Source organism: Anarrhichthys ocellatus, unplaced genomic scaffold, assembly GCF_004355925.1.
Source record: "Anarrhichthys ocellatus isolate YVR2014 unplaced genomic scaffold, GSC_Weel_1.0 scaffold18, whole genome shotgun sequence".
Taxonomy (NCBI): Eukaryota; Metazoa; Chordata; class Actinopteri; order Perciformes; family Anarhichadidae; genus Anarrhichthys; species Anarrhichthys ocellatus.
Window position 1 is genome coordinate 2,301,553 of NW_022280048.1, and position 24,728 is coordinate 2,326,280.

General features: G+C 41.9%; 1 protein-coding gene across 4 annotated transcripts; it reads right to left on the minus strand.

The window, feature by feature from the left end:
* Positions 1-558: 558 nt before the first annotated feature.
* Positions 559-24,297, minus strand: thoc2 (THO complex 2). 4 transcript variants are annotated; one of them, XM_031857128.1, is made up of 39 exons: positions 24,051-24,297; positions 21,854-21,909; positions 20,579-20,670; positions 20,319-20,370; positions 20,090-20,160; positions 19,653-19,774; positions 19,425-19,558; positions 18,742-18,902; positions 18,346-18,438; positions 17,966-18,121; positions 17,516-17,688; positions 17,127-17,322; positions 16,996-17,034; positions 16,779-16,909; positions 15,519-15,620; positions 14,835-14,919; positions 13,281-13,374; positions 13,069-13,149; positions 12,858-12,954; positions 12,586-12,703; positions 12,290-12,469; positions 11,978-12,142; positions 11,414-11,689; positions 11,042-11,183; positions 9,675-9,832; positions 9,422-9,550; positions 9,200-9,331; positions 8,889-9,073; positions 8,435-8,610; positions 8,017-8,119; positions 7,470-7,855; positions 7,283-7,341; positions 5,710-5,745; positions 4,277-4,408; positions 3,953-4,019; positions 3,720-3,865; positions 3,475-3,551; positions 1,511-1,557; positions 559-1,416 (listed from the first exon to the last, which is right to left on the minus strand). In XM_031857128.1, the coding sequence occupies exons 1-38, from the start codon at positions 24,113-24,115 to the stop codon at positions 1,530-1,532; spliced, it is 4,695 nt and encodes a 1,564-aa protein (XP_031712988.1). In that variant the 5' UTR covers positions 24,116-24,297; the 3' UTR covers positions 559-1,416; positions 1,511-1,529. The 4 variants fall into 4 exon arrangements, with proteins under 4 accessions (XP_031712988.1, XP_031712987.1, XP_031712990.1 ...); XM_031857127.1 differs by having other exon boundaries at positions 559-1,419; XM_031857130.1 differs by lacking the exon at positions 1,511-1,557 and having other exon boundaries at positions 3,434-3,551.
* Positions 24,298-24,728: the final 431 nt, after the last annotated feature.

Below are 24,728 nucleotides of genomic sequence, written 5' to 3' on the forward strand. Positions count from 1 at the left end.
AGATTAAATCAGTTGAACTCCCTTTTCTGGACTTGTTGCCTCGTGCGTAATAGTGCATCACTTCATTCGTCATCACAATGATCCATAAGAACAAGAACCACCTGGACTAAAATTCCACAGCACAACATTTAGATGAAACTAGAATGTAGTTTACTAATTTGCATGTCAAAACGATATCTAGAAACGATATCAGATTCAACCCGGACGATCTGTATCCACCCGTGTCGTCATTAAAAATGCAAAGATCCAAAGCGAAACTTAGACCAGACTCTCAGAAGGATGATCATGCAGATGTTGGATAGGTTACCAGATGTTTAGTACGGAGACAGAGAGGACGGTAATGACTGAGTGAAGTAACCAACACGCCTGATTTGCAGTAGCCGAGAATAATTAATCAAAGGAGAAATAATGTGCGCGTAAGCGCGGAGGTCTTTGTGTTCCTTCCATCCGAGGTACAAACAGTAAACATTGTGTTTCTACAGCCATGAAGTAACGACTCTGAGGATCATCAGCTGTTTGCAGATGAAGAAAGACAGAAAGAACGAAAAGGAGACGATATCAAAGTGACACACTAGGAAAACTATTATTTATTGTTTTTTTGTCGTTTTTTTTAAAAAAAAGCTTACACTCATTGAGTACAGCAGATAAAATCTCCAAAAGTCATTTCGAAACAGTTGTATTTAGAGTACAGATGTCAGATTTTTTTTTTTTTGGTCAGATTTTTCTTTACAATTCTACATTTGAATCAAGGTTGAACTGGCATTTTTATAAATTATGTAAAAACCTGATTAACACAAAATCACAAAAGGACTGTGCGGGACATCGAAAAGAAAAGAAAAGAAATAACATGTGAATTTCATGTTACCCTCTTTATTATGGTACACAATATACAAACTGGTCCTTTGTATCACTTAACTCACTTTCGTCTACTGTCTTACTCGGATTAAAAGGTGGAGATAAATAAATAAAAAGTATCTAAGTATCTCAAAAGGGATATGAGGTAAGCGAGTATGAAAAGCATGTTAACTCCAATAAAACGAGCAAAAAAAGCAAAGCCTGACAACATACAAAAAAATACACTTTTTCCAAGCATGAGATCCCCGACCAGGTGTCACCAAGAGATCATTTCATACAGTAACCTATTCATCTAATCAGAATAAAGACATTGTGATGAGAGCAGCACATTGTGCCCGTACGGAATAATCAAAAAGAAACAAAAAACATTTCAGCTGGTTTACTGTATAGGGAAACGTGGAGAAAAAGAAAAGAAAGGTTGAGAGAACTACAGCTAACAACACTTGGAAGAGGGCGTTTACAGCAAAACAACACAGGCAGAATTGAGAGTACGACTTAACAACATAGCACAGAGATGGAGTTGCAGATGTCTCGCAGGTAAAAAATACAGCTTCTCCAGTTCTGCTGTGGATCAGAGAGGAGGAGAGAGAAGAGATGACACACCACGCTGAGGTTGCATCGACAGATGTTTACAAAGAAGTAGAATGTGTCTTACCTTCACCGATTAGTGCACATTATCTGTGCTTGTCAGAGGATTTATGAGTATGATCGTTAAGGGAAGTGGTCAATTAATCAAAGACTGAATGCTGACAAGTAGAATTAGAGATTTTCTGTTTTTGTCATAGAGGAGCGACGAGCCTCGTAGCATCCAGGCTGCTACTTTTACATCGTCTGTGATCCAACGCTGTGACATGATCATGATCGGTCTTTTTAAACAAACACATGCGAGGAGTGCCAGTAACTACCTGCTATAAAGTGAGTGAGCAACAGTATTTCCGACACAGCGGCTCTTTGAGACGTCCAACTGAAATCATAAGATCCAAGTTAACGAGCAAATGATCAGATTAGTGTGAAACGTCGTATCAGAGTGAGCTGCGGTGACCGACAGACAGAGATGTGCTGCAGTGTAGAGTGCGTTCAGTGACGCACAACAGATGAGCGTGGAGATAGATCTCTCACAATGGAGAGTTTGTGCTGTGGGTGGCTGTGCTCAACACATGTTGAAGTGCAGGTGCACACATGTTTATACTTAATATTAGGGGTGTAACGGTTCACATAATTCACGGTTCGGTTCGGTACGATACAGTGGTGCCACGGTTCGGTACGTTTTCAATACAGTAGAAAACTATAAATGCCAGAGAAACGTACTTGATTTTAAAATATATTTATTCATTAAAACTAACATCATAAAGTTATTCTTTGACTTTGAACAATGATGGAACTATACCCGAGTGACCCATCTTCTGGGGTGTCTTCTTAGCAACACATAAGCATAAAAAAACAAAAACTGCTCCTTAAAAAAATGTTATCTAGTATTGTTACTTACATCTTCTCCATCATCATGTTAGTATGAACAATGATGGAACTATACCTGAGTGAACGTGGCTCTTCATCTACCATTCAGCGGTCGGGTAGCTTTGTGTAGCCCTCGACGTCCAGGCATCCGCTGTCAGAGCAGCAGCGGGTGCCTCGGACATTTGATTCTCCACTCGTGCTTTTGTTTTCTTGTACAAAGCGGGAATTACGGTTTGGCTGAAATGGGCTCATGAAGGAATTGTGTAACGGGGCTCAATAACATTCAGCAGGTTCATGAAGCTGCGTTTACCACTACACTCATGTCCGTGGCTATAAATGCACCAATCGCCGTGGTGATGGCTTTAGCTCTGTTCGACTTGGTAGTGAACAGCTGTTTAAACACTTCGGGGAGAGTTTGAAGCGTGTGCTGCTCCAGGTTTTCGTTTAGTTCCAACCACTGCCACACTGGGGTGATGACTGTGTAAATGAGTTAACATGTTTGAGGTATTCCCACTGATGTAGCCTACACTTGTGTAGCAAATGCGACATAGTGTTGTTTTGTTATCCACCACTCTCTCGCCATCGCCCTCATAGTTCACAGAGAAACCGAAGTGGCTCCAAACACCAGACCTGCAGGCCGTTGGAGGATCTTCTATTTCTGGTCTATTACTAGCCATACTGCAGCGAGCTAGCTTCATGTAGCGTGTCTCACAGCGCAAAAGTGCCCGACTGGAGTAGAAAGTTTTTCTTTGGTGGTGGGCGTGTCAGAGAGCACGCTGTCCGTTATGTCATGTGGGTTGCCAGTTTGACAACAGTGGCTCCACCAAAAACATAATATTTCCCACAATTTAAGCTTCTGCATTTTCCAAATGCACTAGTATTATTCAAACGTATTGTTCGGTCCGTCATGCGTACCGAACCGCGAGCCTCGTACCGAACGGTTCAATACGAATACGCGTATTGTTACACCCCTAGTTAATATATATACTTTATGTATCAGTGATGACCACAAATGTTGGCTCAAGCAAAGCAGGTCACCCTAAATGATCTGGTGAAGCGATGAAACTAAACTAAATACAATTGAGAAAATATTAAAATATTCACACTAAGCTGTAAAACTCACCCAGAATTATGATTTACGTGTCACTCTACGTTTAAGGATATTGCTTTTTCTCTTCTTTTCCTCCACTGCTGTCCCTCTTCTCCTTCTTTTCAGATTTCTCTTTGTCGTGTCTGGACTCCTGTTGCACAGCAACACAAAGACGAACAAATTGAAAACGGATCGTGAGTAATGGAAGTAAAGCTGCAGGAATAGTTAGCATTAATTTACGTCTAAATCGATTATTCAAACAATGAAAAGACACATTTCAACCGAGGTTTGGAGGGTACAATAAGTGAGACTCTCTGACCTTTTTGCCTCCAGAGGAAGTCCGCTCAGGTTTCACGGAGTCGGCCTTCTCTTTACTGGAGGATTTGGATCTCTTGATCTTCTCTTTCTCAGCTGAGAGCGGGGAGTCACAGGAAGGACTGTCGCTCTTGCTGTTTTTGGAGGAATCTGAGAAGAGAGAACAGAGTTTGTTCTTTGTTTGCACTGTGCTTGCTGGGCGAATGGCTTCTTCAGATTGGTCAAGAACAAACGTACTCATTCCATTCTCATCCTTCCTGCGTTTCGACTCTTGGCTCGTCTCGAGCTCATTGAGAGCATGGTCCTAAGAGAGAAACAGCACAACAAACAGTCTCTCAATGGCGGTAACAAAAAGTCCTGACCGCGAGGATTTCATTTGCTAACTGACAGATGTTAGAGCATGTATGAAAATATTGAACCTATCCCTTGTTGACACCCTAAGTCCAACTAATATGAACACAGGCCAACTTCAGAACAAGAGAAGTGTGAGCGAGTTCAAAAAAAGAAAAGAAAAACTCCAAAAAGCCAGTTCAAAGTGTAGCGGTCTTGTTAAATACTGACTCTCTTCCTCTCTTTCCGATCCTTCTCTTCCTTCTTCTCTTTGGATCGGCCTTGTGTGTTGTCTGACTCTTTCTTCTCCGTCTCCCTCTCTCTGCTCTTGGACCGGGTAACTGAATTGTAGTTGGCGTGGTGCTGTAAAGGCAAGTATACATGAACCCAACAAGAGAAACAAAACGTCTTCATGTGGTCAGGATGCAATTGAAGTTAGTGCTACAAATAAATGGCTAACATTTAAAAATAAAAAAAGGGTGAAAACTACTAACTACTGAAATCCCTCTTTTTACTCCATGTTGATCAGAACAGTTCCAAATATTGACAGTAATAGATGTACATTTGTGAACAGAAATGTAATCTAAGATTTTAAATACTTGGTAAGAGTTTGGACACCAGCATTGATCAAGCTGACTCAGCCAAAATAAAGCTGCATCTAGCATGAACTTCAACACAGACTAATGTGCGTTCACTGAGTCCCACTGGTCCTGTTGGTGCTGCAGAATTAGTGTTAACTTCCAGTCAGACTCAACAGTGAAGATGATGATGAACCACGTCACAGCAAAACTACAACGCATGGTTCTAGTTTAAAACATCTGGAAACATTCTTTAAGGCAGTCCTCCATAATCTATTATTTCAGAACAGTGGGCAACACTTTAGTCTAAGTCTACTTAGCATTTATAAGCAGCATAAACCCATTTAATAAACAGCTTATAACACTAATGGTATATGAAAGAGATGCAAGTGTTTAATGAATAGATCTCCTCCTGTGGGCATACATAAGTGGAGGCTGATGTATAAACAGATCATTGATGATAATATAATAAAACAATGCTGTAATAAAATAAAAACGTACAACAACAACATATTTGATGTTATTAGGAGGACTTAAAGTGAAGTGTTACCATACAGGACACACAAACTCACTGTTAATGAGTTTGTCATGTCTAATAATAAACACGGTTCAGTGACACACACGAGACATTTAAGTCATGTTGTAAGTTTTTACCCAAACTGTTTTTAAAGTACCCTCCCTCTAGGACCTCATGTGTTATTGTCTTACAACACTGACCCACAGAAAGACGTGCCGGGTACAGATGTGCAGAGATGACACAGACATATCCACATAGACACAAGGCCAGAGTTACTGCCTCTACAAAATATGAGCTTTTTGTTTTACTTAATTTAGGTCAGTTAGTGGAGACGTATTTATCCCGTGTCAAAAAAACAACTTATATCCAATGTTGTTATAAACATAACCTCAACTGAATACAGCTCTTTTAACTCATAGCTTTGGCTTTTAGCTCCAGCTAATGGTGACCCACAAATCAATCCACTACTACTGTCCCTCGTAACAACGTGTGAGAAGATGGAGAAAACTACAGAGGTCTAAAATGGATTATTTGTGAGAGACATGAGGAGAAGCAGAGTCAGTTCAAACCTTGGATGTGGACTCCTTGGGTTCGTTGCTATTGTCCTGTAGGGATGAATGGAGATGACAGATGAGCTGGGAGGGGGTGGGGGGTTGGAAGGAGGTTGTCAGACAGCAGTAGAGAGTTGGAAGGGGGAGGGAGGGGGGGGAGTTGGGGCTGGCCCGGACCAACAGCATACTTCTCCCTTGACCTCTGACCTTCAAGGACTAAGGCTTTGACAAGGTTATTACATAAAGGAGAGTTCATAAGCTCAACATCTGGAATGTCAATACTTAAAATAGAAAACCCTGAGCATATATGAAGTAACTGCTAGTCATACTACTACAGACATGTCTGCAATATCAGGCACCATAATAGAAAAGTCCTACAATTCAACTTGTGTTCATTACATCTAAAGTGCAAGTGTAGTAATTAATGTGTATGTGTGCGTGTGTGTGTGTGTGTGTGAGTGAGACGAATGTGTTAATTCTGATGTGCTTAGCTGCATCCCTACATAGGTAACTGTTGCTGTCACTTACAGTTCAGGAATGGATTAGACACAGGGAGCCTATTTCTCTGGTGGACGGGTAAAATTAAGACCTATCACAAGCTTCCAGTGGTTTGGGACAACGCTCCAGACGAGTCAGGATTCGCCCACTCTTTCCCTTCACTCCCTCTCTTTGTAGGGGCAGGCTTACTTCCCTCTGCATTTTTGGCTGATTCAAAACTGCGACATTCATTTTCTCCGTTGATCTCGGTTTGCCAGGAGGTAGTGCGACTGCAGAAGCTGATGGCTGGTGGCCGTGGGGATAACGTTGCAGGGGGCCGGCAGGACTGACTGGATAGCGTCGCGTGACGTGACGTGAAGTCAGCATGCGGCCCGTTTTAGCAAACGGCGACAGAAGGGGGGAGACACCGATGACTCGGCTGCCGCAGACGGGCGCTCCTGTAGCAGATCGGCGCTCCTACGGCAGAGTGGTTCGCTGGACGCCATCCGACTCTCCGCTGGGACCGGGCACGTTGACGAGGGGGACGTAAAATACTTGACATCACTTTAACCAGGATCTCTTCTCAGCTCGCAAAAATGGGGGGGGGGAGAAAAATAATGGTGGTGGACACCATTTCAAGTAGTGAAAAACAGCTTTCGGTGTAAAAGATAAAATTGCCATTGGAGAAGGGGAGAGCTCTTGATTTTGGCAAGCCGTTTTACTTCAGGTTGGATATTATTCTCAAAAAGCAAAAAAATCCACAAGGAATATAGAAATGCTTTAAAAAAATCTCTTTCTTCCCAAGGCACACTGACTGCTTTCATTAATATGAAAATAGATAAATATTTCAATATGAAAATACTCAATATACACAATATTCTCTTGACTAAGTCTTTGAAGTGGGGGAGGGGGTTTCTCCCAATTCTGCAAAATATTATTATGTCCATGGAATGATTTCCAACTCCCATGGATTTGGTTGGGGTTTCCAGATGCCATGCCTGCATGTACGACAACTCTCCTTGGTGATCTTCGGGGCTGCTGGATTGTGCAACGGCGGGGAACGCTCCAGCAGATAGAGAAGAAACTGGCACAGCCTTCCTCAAGCCATACTAACCTTAACAGACGAGGAGTGGGACGGAGAAGAGTGACTGTCGATCTTTCGTCTTTTGTGATCTGTAAAGACGAGAGGAGCGGAATATGTGTTTAATTGAGCGGCACATTCAGTCGTCACAAAAGCTTCCATTGTTTAATACTTTTTCATTTAAATATGGAACGTGTTGAGCATCAGAAAGGCTCCTCACCCCTCTCAGATTCGGCTGACTCCAATCTGGGAACTGGTGACTTTAGGGACCCAGCCACTGCACTCCTGTCTCCTTTCTCCTTGCTCTTGGACTCCTTGATGGCATCGCGCTCCCTGGACGGCTCCACGGGCTCCCCGTTGCCGGCTTTGGCCTTGTCGTCTTTGCTGCTCTTTTCCTCGGCCTTGGCCTTCTCCCGGTCTGCCTTGGGGGTCTTCTCCTTACCCTCGCGTGCCACCCGCTCCTCCTTCCCTGCTCTCTCGTCTCTCTGCTTCTCCCGGCGGTTCTCTGCCTTCGTCTCGGGAGTGCTGCCTGGCGTCTTTTCCTTTTTCTCTTTTTTCTCCTTCCCACTCTTCTCTTTGTCGTCCCGTTCTTTAACAGCTTTGGTGCTGCAAAGGGAAGAATTTTGCATTTAAAAAAATGTAATTAAAGAAAAGTTTCATACAGAGGTGTAGTTGGACACGATATCACTACTCAAGCTAAGTTTGGACGTTTTTCCTCAGCTTTATTTGAGATAACTTCGTGTCAGAGCATCTCTTGAGACCCCCACCTGTTGAGAGCACCGTTCCCGTTGCTGGTGGTCACTTTGGCCGCTGCACTGTTGGCTTTGTTCACTGGCTTTGTGGTCCCCTGAGATTTATCCTTGCCCCGATCTGCATAAAAACAAACCAAGAACTGTGTGAGCACAGGAACTATTAATATCACTGACAAGCAGATCAGGATTTGTAGCCCCAATGTTTAGTTTTATGGCACTTATAAAGATATATTTTCGGGGCTAAATTACTATTGCAGATGGACAATAACAATAAAAAAAGCTTAAGCGTTATATTTATCACATGTAATGAAATCTGAAACAGAATAATTCTGCAGTGGCACTGGAGATGCAAACCCATATGTTATCTGGTTCCTTACTTTAAAATGACAACGTGCTGCACTCAAACAGCCTCGCCGTGTTTCTAATCACTCACCACCATCCTCCGACGTCCCCTCCTCCGTCTTGCTCGTGCTGATGGCAGGCTTGCCTGTGCTGCCGGGGCCGTTCTGTTGATTGGCGGGGGTGGCACTGCGGGCTGGCTGCTCCTTGTGGTGAAACTCATTCTCTGGGACCATGTGCACCTTCTGGCTTTTCAACCGACCTGAATAACTGTAAGATGCATAAAGGGTTTTTCACAGGGCAGAGACAAAACTTCCAAAGAACAAGTGTCACCAACAGAGACAGAAGTACTCAGGTTATTAAGTGTCTAACCATCAACTTCTGAACAGATATTTATAATAAAACATCTATAAATTCAACAGATTAGATAACGTAAACTACTGTTTTTCAGGACCCCATCTTCCCAGGTTTCCATTTGTTACCACACACATACTACATGTTAACTGTATACTCCGCAGAGAGCTGAACAGCACACAATGCTGTGTTACCCCATTGCTAAGGCATAGAGGTCTGGCCTCTTATCCTTCTCCTCGAGGCAGATCTTGTGGACACGACACTCCAGCGCTTGGCCCAGATTCAGGACTTTGGGGTAGCAGGGCAGGATCTTGGTGAGCACGATGAGAATGTTGCGGATGTGGGTGTAATCTCCCGTCTCCAGGCAGTGAACTGAGGCCTGGACGGAGCAGAGACAGAGGACGTGATCTTAGACAAACACACACCTTCCACAGAGCTCTGACTGACAGTATCTGGACAGAATTCTTTCAAGAAGGAAAACAAACGATAAGGAAGGGCAGCTCACTTTAGTCAGCATGTAGTGCCATTTGTGCACCACATGCCTGAAGTTCTCATAATCCAGCTGATCTGCTTTGTTCCCGCCATCGAAGCCCGTGGCTCTGAAGATGGTCAGGAAGCCGGGGTAATTGACGCACTCCTATGACCACAAGACCAGATGTTAACTCCCAGCTCACCCTACATCGGAGAATCAAAGTGACGGGTGTAGAGAACAGGTAGAAATGGACACCTTCTCATAGATTGCACGGTCGCTGTGCCAACGGGTCACCGTCTCCAGCATGCAGCAGAGGAAGCGTCCATAGCGGTGAGACTCGTTCTCCGTACAGCTGGCTACAGTGTAAATGATGGCGGAGAACACCTGCAGGGTGACACAATGTAGTGTGTTAAAATAACAAAGTGTTTCAAAAACGAAAAAAGTTTAGTTCGTTTTCTTCGCCATAAGTGTATACGAGTCTGAGCGTGCATGTATAGGAGTGTCGTACCCGGTCATAGCACAGGAGGGTGCAGAAGTTGGGCGTCTTCTGCTGGTGGACCAGCTCCACGAAGCGTGCGCAGTACACGGCGTCGATGGACGAGAAGATGCAGCGGGGGAACAGACAGAGCTGCAGAAACTTTGTTATGGTCTCGTTCTTTGTAGATTCTGTCAGTGAGCATTAGGAGACGTATGAGTAACCGAGACAGAGAGATAATGACTACATTAACAGTCCTATTGTGTCGGGACTGAAACTCAATTTCTCTTTGCTTACATAATGCATGAACACTGTGTCCCAACCAGATGTTATTGATAATATAACCACGTTTTTCAGACACCTAATTTACATTTTAAATACTATTGGCCCCAAAAGAACAATAATTAAATGATTAAAACTTTCATTAAGTCGATGTCCCCACAGTGTACATGCCAGGAGAGAATAATGTAACCACGATACCCCCAAATACCTTGATTTTTAATTAGTTTTTAAGCCCAGAGAAGCAGTGACCATAGATCATTATTGAACCACAATAGAGCAACAATCCTTACATTAGGGCTGCACAATTAATCGAATTTTAATCGCAATCACGATTTTGGCTGCCACAATTAAATGAGCATGATCGTCAGCGATATTGACGTTTAAAATGCGTGCTCTGCTATCAAATAAAGCGCTTCCTCAACTAACAGTCAGCCGACCACCAGGAGGCGAACGAGATGGGAGGTGTCATGCGCGCACCCTGCAGCGGCAGCATCAAAAAAAGTTCTGTCTGCAGTCGACTCCGGTATTAGTAGAAGAGTAGCGAGACAGACAACAGAACAGAGAGCAGACAGTCATTTCTATTTTGCTTCAGGTGAATAAGAACCGTATAAGTTTTATTTTGATGCAAAGATTTGTACATTAGCCAGAATGTAGCACAACAATGGAAGTGGAAGCAGTGTTCTTGTTCATTTAAACGTGAAAGTGCAATAAAAAGATGTTGTCCCTAAAATGAATGAACAATCGTGATAAATAATTGTGATCTCAATATTGATCAAAATAATCGTGATTATGATTTTGGCCATAATCGTGCAGTCCTACCTTACATACTAAATAACGACTATATTTTTAAAGACTTTCTACAACCCAAAAGCATGAAAGACAATTTAGAAATATAGAGAAGTCCTCTCAGACATCTGACTGTAACGAATCAATCTTTTGTGGCAGGTGTCCGTAAACCATTGAGCGGTATTGACTCTGTAAATGCACTTCAAAGATCAATCATTCTCATATAGATGCACTGTTTTCTTCTCTCAACAGACAGGTTGCAGCATTGTGAAAGACTGAATACACGTAAGATGCAGCAATAGTGTCACTGGCATGACAATGAGGATACTTACTGGCCAACAACCAGTTGTCTTTCTCCAGTTTGAGGCGGTGTAGAACCCGTTGGACGTGCTCCAGCTGTTTCTTCTCCTCCTCCTGCAGTTTTTCTTGCAGGGCAGTGCAGCGCTCCTTCTCCTTCTTTTTCTTATTCATGGGCTACATTGGAAGGAAAGAATGTTTATTATGTGAGTCCCTGACTAAGAACTTACGTAGTCAAATCTGATTGGTCACGACAGGAAAGTGAAGAACAGTCAACGGGAGAAAACCGGGATTCTACTGCTACAATTATCCTAATCCACACTATAAAAATGCAACAGTTTATTATAAAATGTAAAAGTGGTCAGGAATGGTGTGTAATTGTAGATTGCTTTAGACCAACTACTCACGATCTCTGGATTCTCCTCGATGGCCTTGATCTGGACCTTGAGCTTGTTGACCTCACGCTCGTAGGCAGAATGTGGAACGGCCAGGTCGTACATGGTGAGGGACCAGAAGGTAGCGTAGAACTGGGGGCGGAGGTCGTCCCAGACCCTGGCCGGATGGAGTGACACTACTGCCTCATGCACGGGTGTCATCACCTGTTCACAGGCTGCCACATACTTGTGGACCTTCTGCTGCTGCCGGTTGCCTTTCTCGGCTTTCTTCAACTCATCGTACTTAGACTGTGTGTAGAGAGCACAAAGTAAAGGCTGCATTTTATCCCAAACCCCCATGAAGTGTTTGTCTTAATTTGAAATAGTTAGCCTTAAGACAGTTGAGAAAAAACAGCTGCACATTGCTCCATTTTAGGTGTCACAAGTTTAAAAAAGTCAAACAATATGAACTCAAAAATCTACAATCAAAATCGAAGTAGAAATACCTGATGCCATTATTTGAACAACTAGAATCTCTGTCAGTAACAGAAATGTGACATGATGCTCGCTGTGGCTCTGACGAAGTAGTCCACTCACCAAAATCTGATGGGCGTACATTGGCCTGGACAGAAAGAAGGCAGCATCATGTGGAGTGTGGAACTGGTTACAAAGGATGTCAATGGAGGGAACCCGCTTGATGTAGTCTTCTGTGCTAAGGTTGGAGGCCAGAAAGCCACCAAACTGCACCAAGGTGTCATGACACTGCAGGAATACAAATAATCATACAAGGAAAAGAAAGAAAGAGATTCATCTTTTTAGGATTTTTAAAAGGCCGATATAATAACAATAGTTTGGAGAACTAAATAAAAAGAGAGAGATAAGATCAACATATTGAGAGAGGGTGCATACCTGGTCATACAGGTGGCCAACAAGTTTGAGGTGTTTCTCTCCACTCTCTAAGAAAACAACACCATTTCGTTGCTGGGCCATGAGTAAACACAGAGGCAAGGCCAACTCGTGGTCCAACAGTGCATCCTTCAGACGCTGCGACGACTTCTTAGTGTTCCTGATCTGACCAAAGTAGCCACCCTGTTGACAAAAGGCACATCCACGATGACAATGACCTGAGCTCAGGTGCAGCACTGGTCCAGACAGTCACGCAGAGATTACATCAGCAAACGATCACCGTATTTGAGTCCATTTACCTCAGCTTTGAGTTGCTCCCCTCCGGTCATGGCCTCTAACTGCTCTGAGGTCATCTCATCTGTGATCTCGATGCCAGCCATTTTCTGCACCACCTCTTTTAGGATCAACAGGTCAAAACTGCCGGGAGAGAAGGGACATGTAAAGCAACGCGCATTTCCTGACACATTAAAAGATGCATAAGGAGTGACGCAATAATCAGGCATGGGGTGTCAAAAAAACACCTCGCATTCTTCCCAATACAGACACATTGGATCATCCTGGAGCTACTTACCTCTTCCCTGCTTTTAGCTGATTGGTGACATATTGAAGAAGGCCAGCCAACTCAATTGGGTATTTTCTGAACACGGCTCCACACAGACTCGCCAGGCCTTGGTTGACAAGACGAACAGGTGTACGTCAGATTCTCATTAAAACATCAAACGCGTTCTCTCCTTTTGCATGCAAATGAATGATTGCGGTTCGGTTACTCTGAAGCCACATACTTTGAAGCCACGAGGAGATGGTGGTGTCGTCATGCTTCATCTTCTCCTTCTCGGGATTGGCCAGAGCCTCAATGATGCAATCTGAAGACAGAGTTAAGTGGAAAAGACATAGAACCCGAAAAGAAGCCCTTTACACGAACGCCCCCCACTGCTTCCAACTTCACACTCACACGCACGCATGTGTAGTTAACGGACTGAAAAGTGTAGGATACAGGCCAAGACATCATAGTTGAGGGATGTGAGGTATTTCAAGGAGTCCACCACTGGAACGATAAGGTTGTCGTACCATTGGATCTGAGAAAGCATCTGACAAACGACAGGACAGAGGAAAGGATAAGACATCACCAACTTAACAGGATATACATTATACCTGACCTGACACTACCACTGTGGCCCTAATAATTGTGCTACTATAATGCATATAGTTGGTAGATTGTGGGTCGGGTGCCATTGGGCCCAAAAGGACTTTTCCCCATAGACTTGCATTGGCAATTGTTTTAGGTTAATCAACTTCCAAGTACGAACATTAAAATAGTTTTCCCCCCTCGGCATAATAAACTGCCATTCGTGTGATCAAGCCGAAACCGAGCAGATGGAGGAGGGGTTAAAGGAAACGCTAATGTGCTTGCTCTACGGGCCCACGCATGAGGAAGATCCAGTTACCTTTACAGCCAGCAGTCAATGTATTTGGGCTAAATGCACCGCTGAGCAACTGTCAAAAGGGATGAACTGGTCGGATGGGTGCAGGTATTAAAAAAATCCTGACCGGGCGCATTAATAATCCACAGGTCAGGGGACTGAACACTATTACAAAAGAAAGTAGTGTTTGAAATGACTGACTAGGTAGGTTGCAGAGAAGTGTAAAAAGGCTGACCACTCAAAATGGTACAACCTCCCATTACCGCATGTGCAAAGATTCTTTACATTAAACAATGTTCATTTGCCCATCTTACAAAAAAAGTGACATTGTTGGAGGCAAAGAAGAACTACAGAACTTAACATCTGCTTTGGTAGCTGTACTTTCTGTCCAGTTTGAATGAAGTGTATTTTATGATGATTTTATGATATTTCCATCACTGACATTTTAAGAGTTTGTTTTTATATTTATCAGACTGAAAGAGAACTTGTATAGCGAACTCGCCAATCACATGCAAGGCATGTAAGCGGTACAAATCTGCTTTCTCAGTCAATACAGCACGCACTGGGGAATGTATTTCATCAGTGGACTACATTTACCAATAACGCTGACTGGATATCCACATAAAAAGTGGCAAATTATCCCTTTAAGAGCGAGTGTGGAAGGATATATCACAGCACGGCACTTTGCTAAACTAAACTATTTATTCACATTATGTTCAATGAGGCAGAATGAGTTAATTGTTATGTCAAAATGGTTGCAAATGCAGAAGACCATGACCTCTGTATTATGTACCAAGTGATCGTTTTGTCAGTACAGCAAGAATACAGCATCAACTTTTGAGTTCCCGTGTAGCATTTGCTTTGTTTCATGAATGCACGGCATGTAAGCTGATCACTAGACGTAAGCAATTTCCAAAATGGACGCTGTATTGGGAGGGCCAGAAAAATATAATTGGTATACGGAGAGAGCAAGGAGCTCATGCTGAACTTATTTTTTACATATTTAATGAAATATTTTCTTTAGCAAAACCTGGAATTAACGAGTCTTTGTAGTTTGTTGACATTGTTCAAAATGGGACTTAAAAGTAGAATAAATGAATAAAAAAATGAGAGTAATATCCACTTACATAATCAAAGAGGATAGTGGGATTGCTATGGCTCAGTTTGCCAATCTGCCTTCCAGATTGTTTCACATTCTCTTTGGTCAACCGCCTAGGGAAGGAAAAAACAAAGATGGGAAACAGACGATTAAAAACACAAGATGATGCAAAGTGCTGTAAACAAACACCGTCACTCTAAGCTCCACAGCAACTGATAAAATGCTCTCATGGTCGTCAGTTTAAGATTAAGCATTGATTTGTAGCAGAACATTGTTGGAATACTTTGACGCTTTTGTGCTGGCCAAGTAATTATTCTAGGTCAGATTCTTCTTGTACTGTCCGTGTTACACTGTCCATTCAATGCAGCTTAGCTTGAGAGGGCAAAACAAAACGACGACATATGTCTGCGTTTTTATTAAATTAGCAATATATTGTAAGATTTGAAACTTCACATGCATATTACTATTTGTCTTACAACAAGTTATTTTATTTGGCTTTAAAAGTCATTCATGAACATGGGAACAAATAAAGAACAGTCATATAAGATATTAGCATTTTGGACATTTTCTGAAATTGCTCAAGATCCTGAAGATGACTGTGAGCAGCGTGAAGCAGCAGTTATGTGGAAGCGTCTGTGTAGCGGAAAGGACGAAAAAAAAAAGATACGAATTTCTGCTGATAATGTGGTGTGTTCAAAGCTGATACACTTACTTCATAATGTATTTGGCCCGTTCTACAGTTTGAGCTTTGACTTTGACCAACAGTGGATGGCTGGTATACGTCTCATTCTTCCACTGTCCATATAGTCGGTACCTGAGGGAACATAGATAGAGGAAGCACAGTTAAACAGTAGGTTTAGCTACGCAGCATTGAGAAACATGGGCAGGATGAATAGACACTCAGCAGTTGTACAAATCCACACACTTTGTCACAGGTAACAGGAAACAGATAACATAAACCAAACAAGTTGTCTTGCAGAGCTTGCAATTTAAAAAACAGTCCCTGAATAGTGAAGTAGCCAACTCCTGTCCAGCATTATGTTAAACTGCTGTTGTGTGTGTGACTAACTCCAGATAACAGAGACGTTCATTTCTGCCTCATTTGCAGTCAAACATTCAAATAGAATTACCGCCTGACGGTTGTATGCCGCTGCCAACCAATCCAGTTGCAGTTTACGTCCATGTCTGTACAAAATGTCATTACGTCAGCATTTGATCATATTAGACATTTGTGTGAAATTGTCATATTTCGAATTTCAATTCTTGAGTTATGGCCAAAAACGTGATTTGTGAGGTCACAGCGAATTCTAATCTGCTCAAGCTCGAGTCCAAATGGATGCTTGTGTCAGATGTAATGAAATCCCCTTCAGGCGTTTCTGAGATATGGCTCATACGGTCGTACGGACAACCTGTAACCATGCCGCCTCTGTCCACGGCTGTCGCCGGCGGGGAGGCATGAAAAGGGCCGTTCTTCAACGGATTACTTATTCTTGAAAATCAAATCAAGTAATTTGCTGTCGGTCATATTTGGAGCAAGCAGCGTCAGGCCTTAAGATGCATCAACATATTCAGAGCATAAATGAACTGCACTACTTTCCTTCCTTTGACCGCGTTGACAAAGACAGTGAAGTAATCTACAAGCGCTACGATATTCTGTAACTTAAGATGTTGCATTATTAGCTGTGACAAACTAGAGCAAAATAAAAGCTCTTGGAGTGCGGAGCGTCATTGTTTAAATACTTTGGCACACTGCTGATATGCAAAGACTCTAAAAATAAAATTCTGGCGTTGTTCAGGGACAGAAAAAAAAATATGCAAGCATGCATGATTTGATGAGCTCAGTGTGACTGCGTGCTACTCTTTCCTTGCCAGCTAGTAAACAGCATTCTGGAGCACTGCCTGAGGGGGTTTACTACCCAACAGCTTCATTTAACAGAGCCACATGTAGCGTCTGTGTCTGGGTGAAGCTCACCTGTGCCGGTAGGGAAAGAGTTTGAAGAGACCCCACAGTTCCTCAGACATGCAAGCATTACACTCCATCAGAGAGAGAGACGGGAGTAGCACCTGGTCTGCAATGCTCAGGAAGCAACTCAAAAGTGTTTCCTGCAATGAACAAACAACGTCAATAAGGTCCTCACAGTAACATAACTGTTTTTACTCATCTAAATATTATTAAGGTTTATACCTACCATTTTCTCTTTGACATCAGATCTGCCATCACTTTGGTACTGAGAAGCAAAGGACACCAAATATGAGTCCAAAAAAAAAGAGATTTAGGCTGTAGTGCAGATGCAGTCATGTAGTGGGGAAAGTTCTGTACCTCTTTCATGAAGGCCTTGCCCAGACGCACAATCTTGGCAAAAAGAATAGCGTCGTGGGAGAGATGAGGGCCCAGGTAGCAGATCATGCTGAACGTGTCCCTGCGTAGGTCGTCGAAGCTCTCCGCAGGGCGAGGGGCCCGCTTGTTCCTCAGTGGATGCAAGACGCATCCTCGTGCCCCTTTTGGGAGGCCAGCCCTGTGAGGAACAGACCAGTGAGTCAGAGCCTGCATTTATTTATTTTTTGGCCGAGTTATTATTTACTTAATTTGTTTACTGAACTTGTATTCATGAAATATTGGCAGAGTCAGTTTAAGCTGTGACTTGTGCATGCTTTCGGGTCTGACTACACATAGTGGGCAGTAAGTGAAACATGAAAGTAAATCTGCACCTTCTGTAAAGAGGCTCCACAGTCAGATGCACGAGCTGGCAGAGAGCCAGCGCAATGGCCTTGTGAGAAGTAGCGTAGAAGGACGGCATCTGGTCCATAATACTCTGGGCGTGGTGCCAGTCTCCAATTCTAAGCAGCGCTTCCAACAGACCAAGCTTCTGGTTATCAGGTGGCTGTGGGCACAGAAAAGAGCAGCAACGGATCGTCTTTGTATTATCAACTATGTCACAGTTCACTCAATAAGGCAGTCAGCACAGCTGCTGTCACCATCCAAAGTGATGGATTTATAAAATCCTTTCTATATGTCTTTCTCATGGTTTGAAGACTGACAACATGATCTATCATGTAAGGGAAAAAATGCAACAATTCAGACGTCACTCTCAATCCTCTCAACATTCATCCAGACCGACAGCGTTCCTCCAAAACTTATATTTACAAATGCTTCGATACCTTATCATTCTTCTCCTCCTCCTTTTCCTTCTCCTTGTCTTTGTCTTCACTTTTCTCTGAGGGCACCACAACCATGACCAGCTTGCGGGCGATCTGCTTGGCCTCTGAGATATCTCGTTTGTGTTCCTCTACGATGGTGGCATCTACTGGCATAAGCTGGAATCACAGAGGCAACAAGAAGAGGGCTGAGTTCTTAGTCTAGGAACACATTGTTCTACAGTGGCTTCGTACCTGATGTAGGTGAAATAACAACAAATGATGGATTTTACGCAAAAAGGTCTGATATTATAATGAAGTGAATATATTTGTCACATTTATCATCCTGAAGACATCACAGCTTTAGGTTTGCAAAACTCAAAACTCTTATATATTTTCCTTACATGTACGTAGAGATCTTCCAGCTCAATCAGGTTATGGTGAAGCAGAGCAGCAGCAATGTGGTAAAGTGACTTGGGGGTTTCCTCATTGGGCTCCTGAATAAAAGACGAAACAAAATAAATAATTATCAAAAACTAGACACCCTCTTGCAATTGGGCCACACCAGACGACACGCCAAATCAGGCCAAAGGCTCAAAGCGGGGGCGGACCAATGGCCTCTTGTAGTTTAAAGGTTGTTTGGACCATTTCAGATGTGTGGCAATGGTTTTGGTAAAAGGCCCATACAAACATTAAAGAATGACTAGGAGGCTTTTTAAAAATATACAAATAAGCATATAATGCAATTGGACAAATGCTCGCTTTCAGTACTTTTGATTACCCATTTTTGTAACTCTCACCTGGTAGAATTTGAACTTAAATCCCAGGATGTGGCAAAGGGTGAGTGGCTCACACATGTAGGATTTGATGAGAGCCAGGAAGAACTCATCTTGGTCAGATCGACTCTCATACACCTCCAAGATGATGTCCAAAACACGATTAGGGTCCAAGTTGAAACATCCTGCAGGCAAAGGAAATTGGGGGAAAAAAACAATCAGTCAGTAAACAGTATTCATACAAACACGGATAAAGATGAATAAATAGTTAATGAAAAACTTGTCCACACAAGTCAGTCTTTCGGTTCATGGGAACAGGCCATTCCTTTGTGCTACTGAGGTTAAAGTGCTGCCAGCTCTAGCTCTGAGTATGGGCGAGACTACTTGCACTCCTTGGTGTTGAGAGGCTGGTAGGTAGTATATGGGGACAGACTTCCTGTGATGTACAGGTACCTGGCATTGCAAAGCCCTGCGTAAATAGCAGAGAGTCAATGCGGAATCTAACAAGTAACCAATCACGGTTGGAGGAGATCATTTCAGACGTGACGGTGAAACAAGTCACTTTGTATATTTTCAGACTCATCTAATCCAATATTGTCAATTTACAAAAAAACATTGAATGTAGATGTAGGATTTGCCAGACTGTAGCTAAAGACATAGTAGCACCACATCCGATGCAGTCCACCAGAAAAAGACTTGTTGGGTACCTATGAGGGACTTGATGCTCTCCAGGACAAGGTGGCTGGTGATGTTGCCCGAGAGGTCTTGGCCGAGCTCGGTGATGAGTTTGGCATATCCCTCATTCTCCTCCCTTAGCAAGTTGAACTTCTGTTGCTTGTAACTGAGAAGAAATACAAGATTACAAGAATGAAATTCATATTTTCTATTCATGTACAGTATATCTACATCTCCACTAAAATGTGCACTCTACTTACAATAGTTTAGTCTTGATCTTCACAATCTTCTGATTGAACTGATGAGCTTGTTTTATAAGTCCAAGAGATTCAAGGGTTTCTGGATCCAGCCTCTCTTTCAGGATGGCGTCCGGGACAAAGAACTGAAAAAAATAATAATAATTGTAACTAGTTTATTAGTTTGTTATAGTTATTGATTACAGACCTGGGTATTAAAATCAGTAATTCATCTGTGACACCAATGGGGGTGTAAACCTCATGCAAAGTTCTAAAATTGTTATACATCAGTTAAGGACAGGGACACTTTGTGACAATTAAGTGGAATGCGAGGTCGTACAAGCTCTCGTATTTTGATGATACAAATAGCTCTCTTCAGGCAGCCTTTGTATTCTATTTAAGTGCAAGAAATGTCTGTTATATAAAATAATACGATGTCACTACAAAAATAGTATTCTCACCAAACAAGCTCCCACCAGTTGTGTGTAATGGTCACGTTTGACTTTTTCTTCCAGTGCAGCAGTCTCTAAATCTGTAATAAATATAATTTAAAAAAAAAAATATTATGACAGTACAAATATGCCAAGTTTGCTTTAGACTAAAAACTGTTATTATATTTGACTTACTTGTAATGCAGCACTTCAGAAACTCAATATAATAACAACGTTTAACATAAAACCCCAAACTTACCTAGTGTACTGAACACATCTGCTAAAATTGATGGCATGTCGTCTCGGAGCTCCTGAAAGAAAAACAGAAGTTAACTGACATTTTACAAACATAACATAAAGTAGAAATTACAAGTACTGCAATTTCTGGGCAGACATCAAGCACCATGGAATAAAGTAATAAGTACAAGTAATGAACAAGGAATAAAAGCTTTGTTTCTTTAAATATACACTTCTATACGTTTGTTACTGTTTTAACCCTAAAACAAAAAGCACTCATACCATCATGTCCCCAAGGACGCTGACGACCAGATCCAACTTTAGGTTCCCCTGCACAACCTGCCAGCAGAGCTCATATAAGGCTGCCTGTACATCTGACGGGGTAAACAGACAAGACACAGGTCAACTTCAACTGAATTGACAGAACGGACAGCAAAATACTTTTAAATGTGAAAAAAAAACAACCCAGAAAAGGCTAATCTGTGTTAGCATTAAAAGACTAGACACTTCCATTTTTCTCCATTCCTGTATGCAAGTCTAGCCAAATATCGTGCCTTTAGAGAGGAAATAATGATTTGATTACCAATGAAGGATAAAAATAAAATATCGGTAAAACAAAGTTTAGAACCATAAAAATGACATCCAGCTGTACGAATGATCATGTTGATGTTTGACGTGTGAGAAAATAATCTTTGTAGAGTGCACATTAGATCAGGCAGGCAGTAGGAATCAGATGTCCATTGTGACTGATAGATGAATGGATAACTATCACTAATGCTACAGTATGTAAAACCACTTGATCACTTATTCAAAACGTTTCAGTTTGCATTCTCTCTTACGTTTACTGTTTTGCAACAATAAAGAAATGGTGACATTCAGCAACGAAGCAAACACACTGGTGTGACTGCATTATATGCAAGTTGCAGCTTGACTGAAGCTGCAGTATAAGACATATTATAAAATGTATCTGCTGTGTGGCAGTATTTTAAGAAGCTGGAGATTAAATAAAAAAGTGTTTGTGAACAATGTCAAAGGAAACTACAACTTCCGGGCAAAACAGGTTAAGTCAACATGTCTTTTGGAGGCATTTATCACCGCAATTAATAATTATTTATCTGAGGAGGATCACGTTTAAAGATTTACATGTGTGTAGTTATGGTGATAATTGCTTTCTCGTTGCCCTCTGGCACAAACAAAAACAGCATGATGTGGATGAATATAAACGTTAATCTGTTTAATGGATACATTTTATTATTAACATAAAAAATGATCAACAAATTTAACTAGCATATAAACATAATTTACTGTGTGCCAGTTTTAGGCTTGCTGATATATTCATATCACTACATCCATCACAAACATTTACGCTGCAAACTGACAACGAAGGGTATCTTTCAATTTGTTTTTCTCTCGTGGGTGATTGGTTCGAACTACTGCAATTCCCATAACAGATGTGTGTCTGTGTGTACAACAGGGAGGTTTAAATACATTGAGGTGCAAACGAAAAACTAACAGAACAGCAACAGTCTAAACAAATTGAGGTAATTCTCAACTTACCTCTAATCTCACTTCCATGATCTGTTTTCTTTGTGAGTTCTTTGCAGAGTTGTACGCTATGAAACAAAAATCATAGTAAGTTAGAGTACTCAAACATGACAATCCATAGCCTTTAAAACGGCTTGATATTTAACATGGATACTGTCACTAACATTGCTATATACAGCTTATTACATTCCCGAAAATTGGTCATAATTATCCGCTCACCAATATTCTTGTAACATCAAGGCAGACTGATAAGATACTTTGTGCCATCTCAATGTCTTCTTTTAAAAACGGACAATTCTAGATGAACTGCTGTACATGCAATGGTCAGTCAGAGATGCTCAACAGGGCCAAACTGACAACGGTGTGTCAGGACCTGAGGTCAAACATAGTGTGGTTGATAGGCTATGTCCACTTCTTCAAGCAGAACGGTGCAGCACCGAAGCAATATAACACGCTGGCCTCCCTGAATCAGGTTAAGCTGGTTGTTTCACTAGCACACCTCATGGATATATCAGACACATACAGATCTAAATGTCCCAATAATGTTAGACGACTTGTGAAAAAAAGACTATTTATACTGAAAATCATTTCTATGTAAAAAACAATGTGACAGTGATTATCAGCACATGGAAATTGCCCTTTCAGTGATGTTACTGCACAGGATGGCATCCTTACGTGAGAGGGCTTGTCAAGATTGGGCTTTTAACTAAGACCCTCCAATTTGAGGAATTACGACTGTGCGTCCCAAAGAGACACAATATGATCAAGTATCAAGATATTCTGTGTTATGGTAAATAAGTATTTCTTCAATAGAACAACATTTATTTAGCACTTTATGTGATGACTGGTTGGCTGAGGCTTTGCAGCTTCCTCTCTTATCAGTGCACGAGGGGATCTGTACCAGAGACATGCAGAAAAGTACTATTATGAATCTTTTAAATACATGTACGAGTTTTTTTGCCATAGGAACGTTTTACATGTTGCTAATTTGAGTTAAAGTTGTATGTACACCACTAGAATGGAGTAGTTAGAGTTGGTGCATCTCACGACAGGCCTTACTGATATATGCAAGGCCTAACTTACCGAGGATGAGCCTATTGTGTCTCCGCCTGTACGTGATGGCTGCGCTTAAGAAACCGAGACTAAATCTTCACGATACGTTTTTTTCTTATAATAAATTAATATGTTAGGCCCAGCTTCTACGGTGCTGCAGCTGCCTAAGGTTAGGTTAACATTAGTACATTGGACCGTTGATGCTCGCTGTCCAGTCGTCTGTTAGCACCGGGCGCTAAATTGGGTATGAAAATGTAACGTTAGCTATGTAACTGTCAATTAACGAGTTAGCTAACCAACTGATGGGTTACACAAATATCTAGCTAGCTAGTTAGCTCAACGTTAGCGTAGTTATAGCACGGGCTGTACGTTAACGTTACTACACATTCCTTGCCCACTAGGTTGTTATTTTTCAGAAGAGGACGTTTGTAGAACAAACTCATGCAATCTCAAATGTATTTATGCTGCCCTACCTGGACAATAAAAAGTCCAACAAGGCAGTCGACATCACAAATGGCGTAGCTAACGTTACAATTAGAGCTAGCTTACTTGCTATAACGTTATGTCAAGATCGGTCGTTTCCCTCCACTTATTAACATTCAAGTTACACAACGCTATTGTAGTCAACTGCTCGCATATTGTCCGTTTTGGTAGATAACGTTGGCAAACTAAGTGACTGACTGCCTGAATTTTGGCATTAAATTCACTTCAATAAAGAAGCTGGGACTATAGCGATGCTACATTGACGCTAAATAGCTTAGCTCCGCTAGCCACCGTGTTTACAAACTGAGGAATGGTGTACCGCTAGCTTAGTGGGTGAGCATGCTAGCAGAATTGCTGGCATGCAGGTAACGTTAGCTAGTTACATTTAGGTAACGCTAACCACTGCACTCCATTAAACAGATTGTATTCACTGTCTTATTCAAACTATTTAGAAGATGCGTTTATTTCCCCAAATAGATGAATTAACGTTAGTAGGCCACTTTAAATTATTTTTTGCGTGCTAACGTTACCGCTTAGCCCTAGCGGACACACTTAAAAGATTGGCCTTAAATTGCAACGCTAGCTACGTTGTTCCCTTGGTTCGTTTATATCAGCCAACAACTGTTAACCCACCATAACACCTGACACTGTACTAAGGTTCAGATCTACTCACAACTCGTGTTTTCCTGATTTTTCCCAGTTTTTGATCCATTCACCAGGGAGGATAAGTGTCGCCATCTTCCATACACACAGCCCGGATGTCTAAATCGTCATCATGGCACACACAGGGTCAAATGTGGTGGTTAGCTTCGCTGCTAGCTCACTGTTGCATGGTGGGACATCGAGGGCTATCTCCGAGGGCTTTGTTAATACGTAACTTTATGTTCCGTAAGTGGAAATCCCGGCTCCGGCTCTGCTAGTCGCATGTCGATGTGTCCTTGAGCAAGACACTTAACCCCAAAATTGCTCTCGTAGCTGTGCCTACGGTGTAGAAATGTGATAGACTCTGAATTGTAAGTCGCTTTGGATAAAAACGTCTGCTAAATGACTGTAATGTAATGTAATGTAATGGAAATGGTACTGTTAAGGTGCACATCGGGGCTGAATTTTAAAAAACTATTTTAAAATTGTAATTTTAACGAGTTAAAATATATTTGACTATCCATAAAAACACAGAATTGCTAACCAAAATACTTGCGTTAGAGCTCAAGCAATGATTTCCAAAATCCGCACTGCACTAATGTGTCATCTTCATTCATTTGTACACACAATTTGGAAGTATGGATTCAAATCATCACTCAAACGCGGAGGATTTATCGGTTCGCGTTATATCTTAGGCATTAATACAAAT

Coding starts and splice junctions, on each gene's coding strand:
- thoc2 (XM_031857128.1), bottom strand. CDS start 24,115: ATGGCGACACTTATCCTCCCTGGTGAATGGATCAAAAACTGGGAAAAA. Junction 16,910..16,995: donor CTGATGTCAAAGAGAAAATG/GTAGGTATAAAC, acceptor TGTTCATTGCAG/GAAACACTTTTGAGTTGCTT. Junction 3,552..3,719: donor CTTCCTCTGGAGGCAAAAAG/GTCAGAGAGTCT, acceptor GCTGTGCAACAG/GAGTCCAGACACGACAAAGA.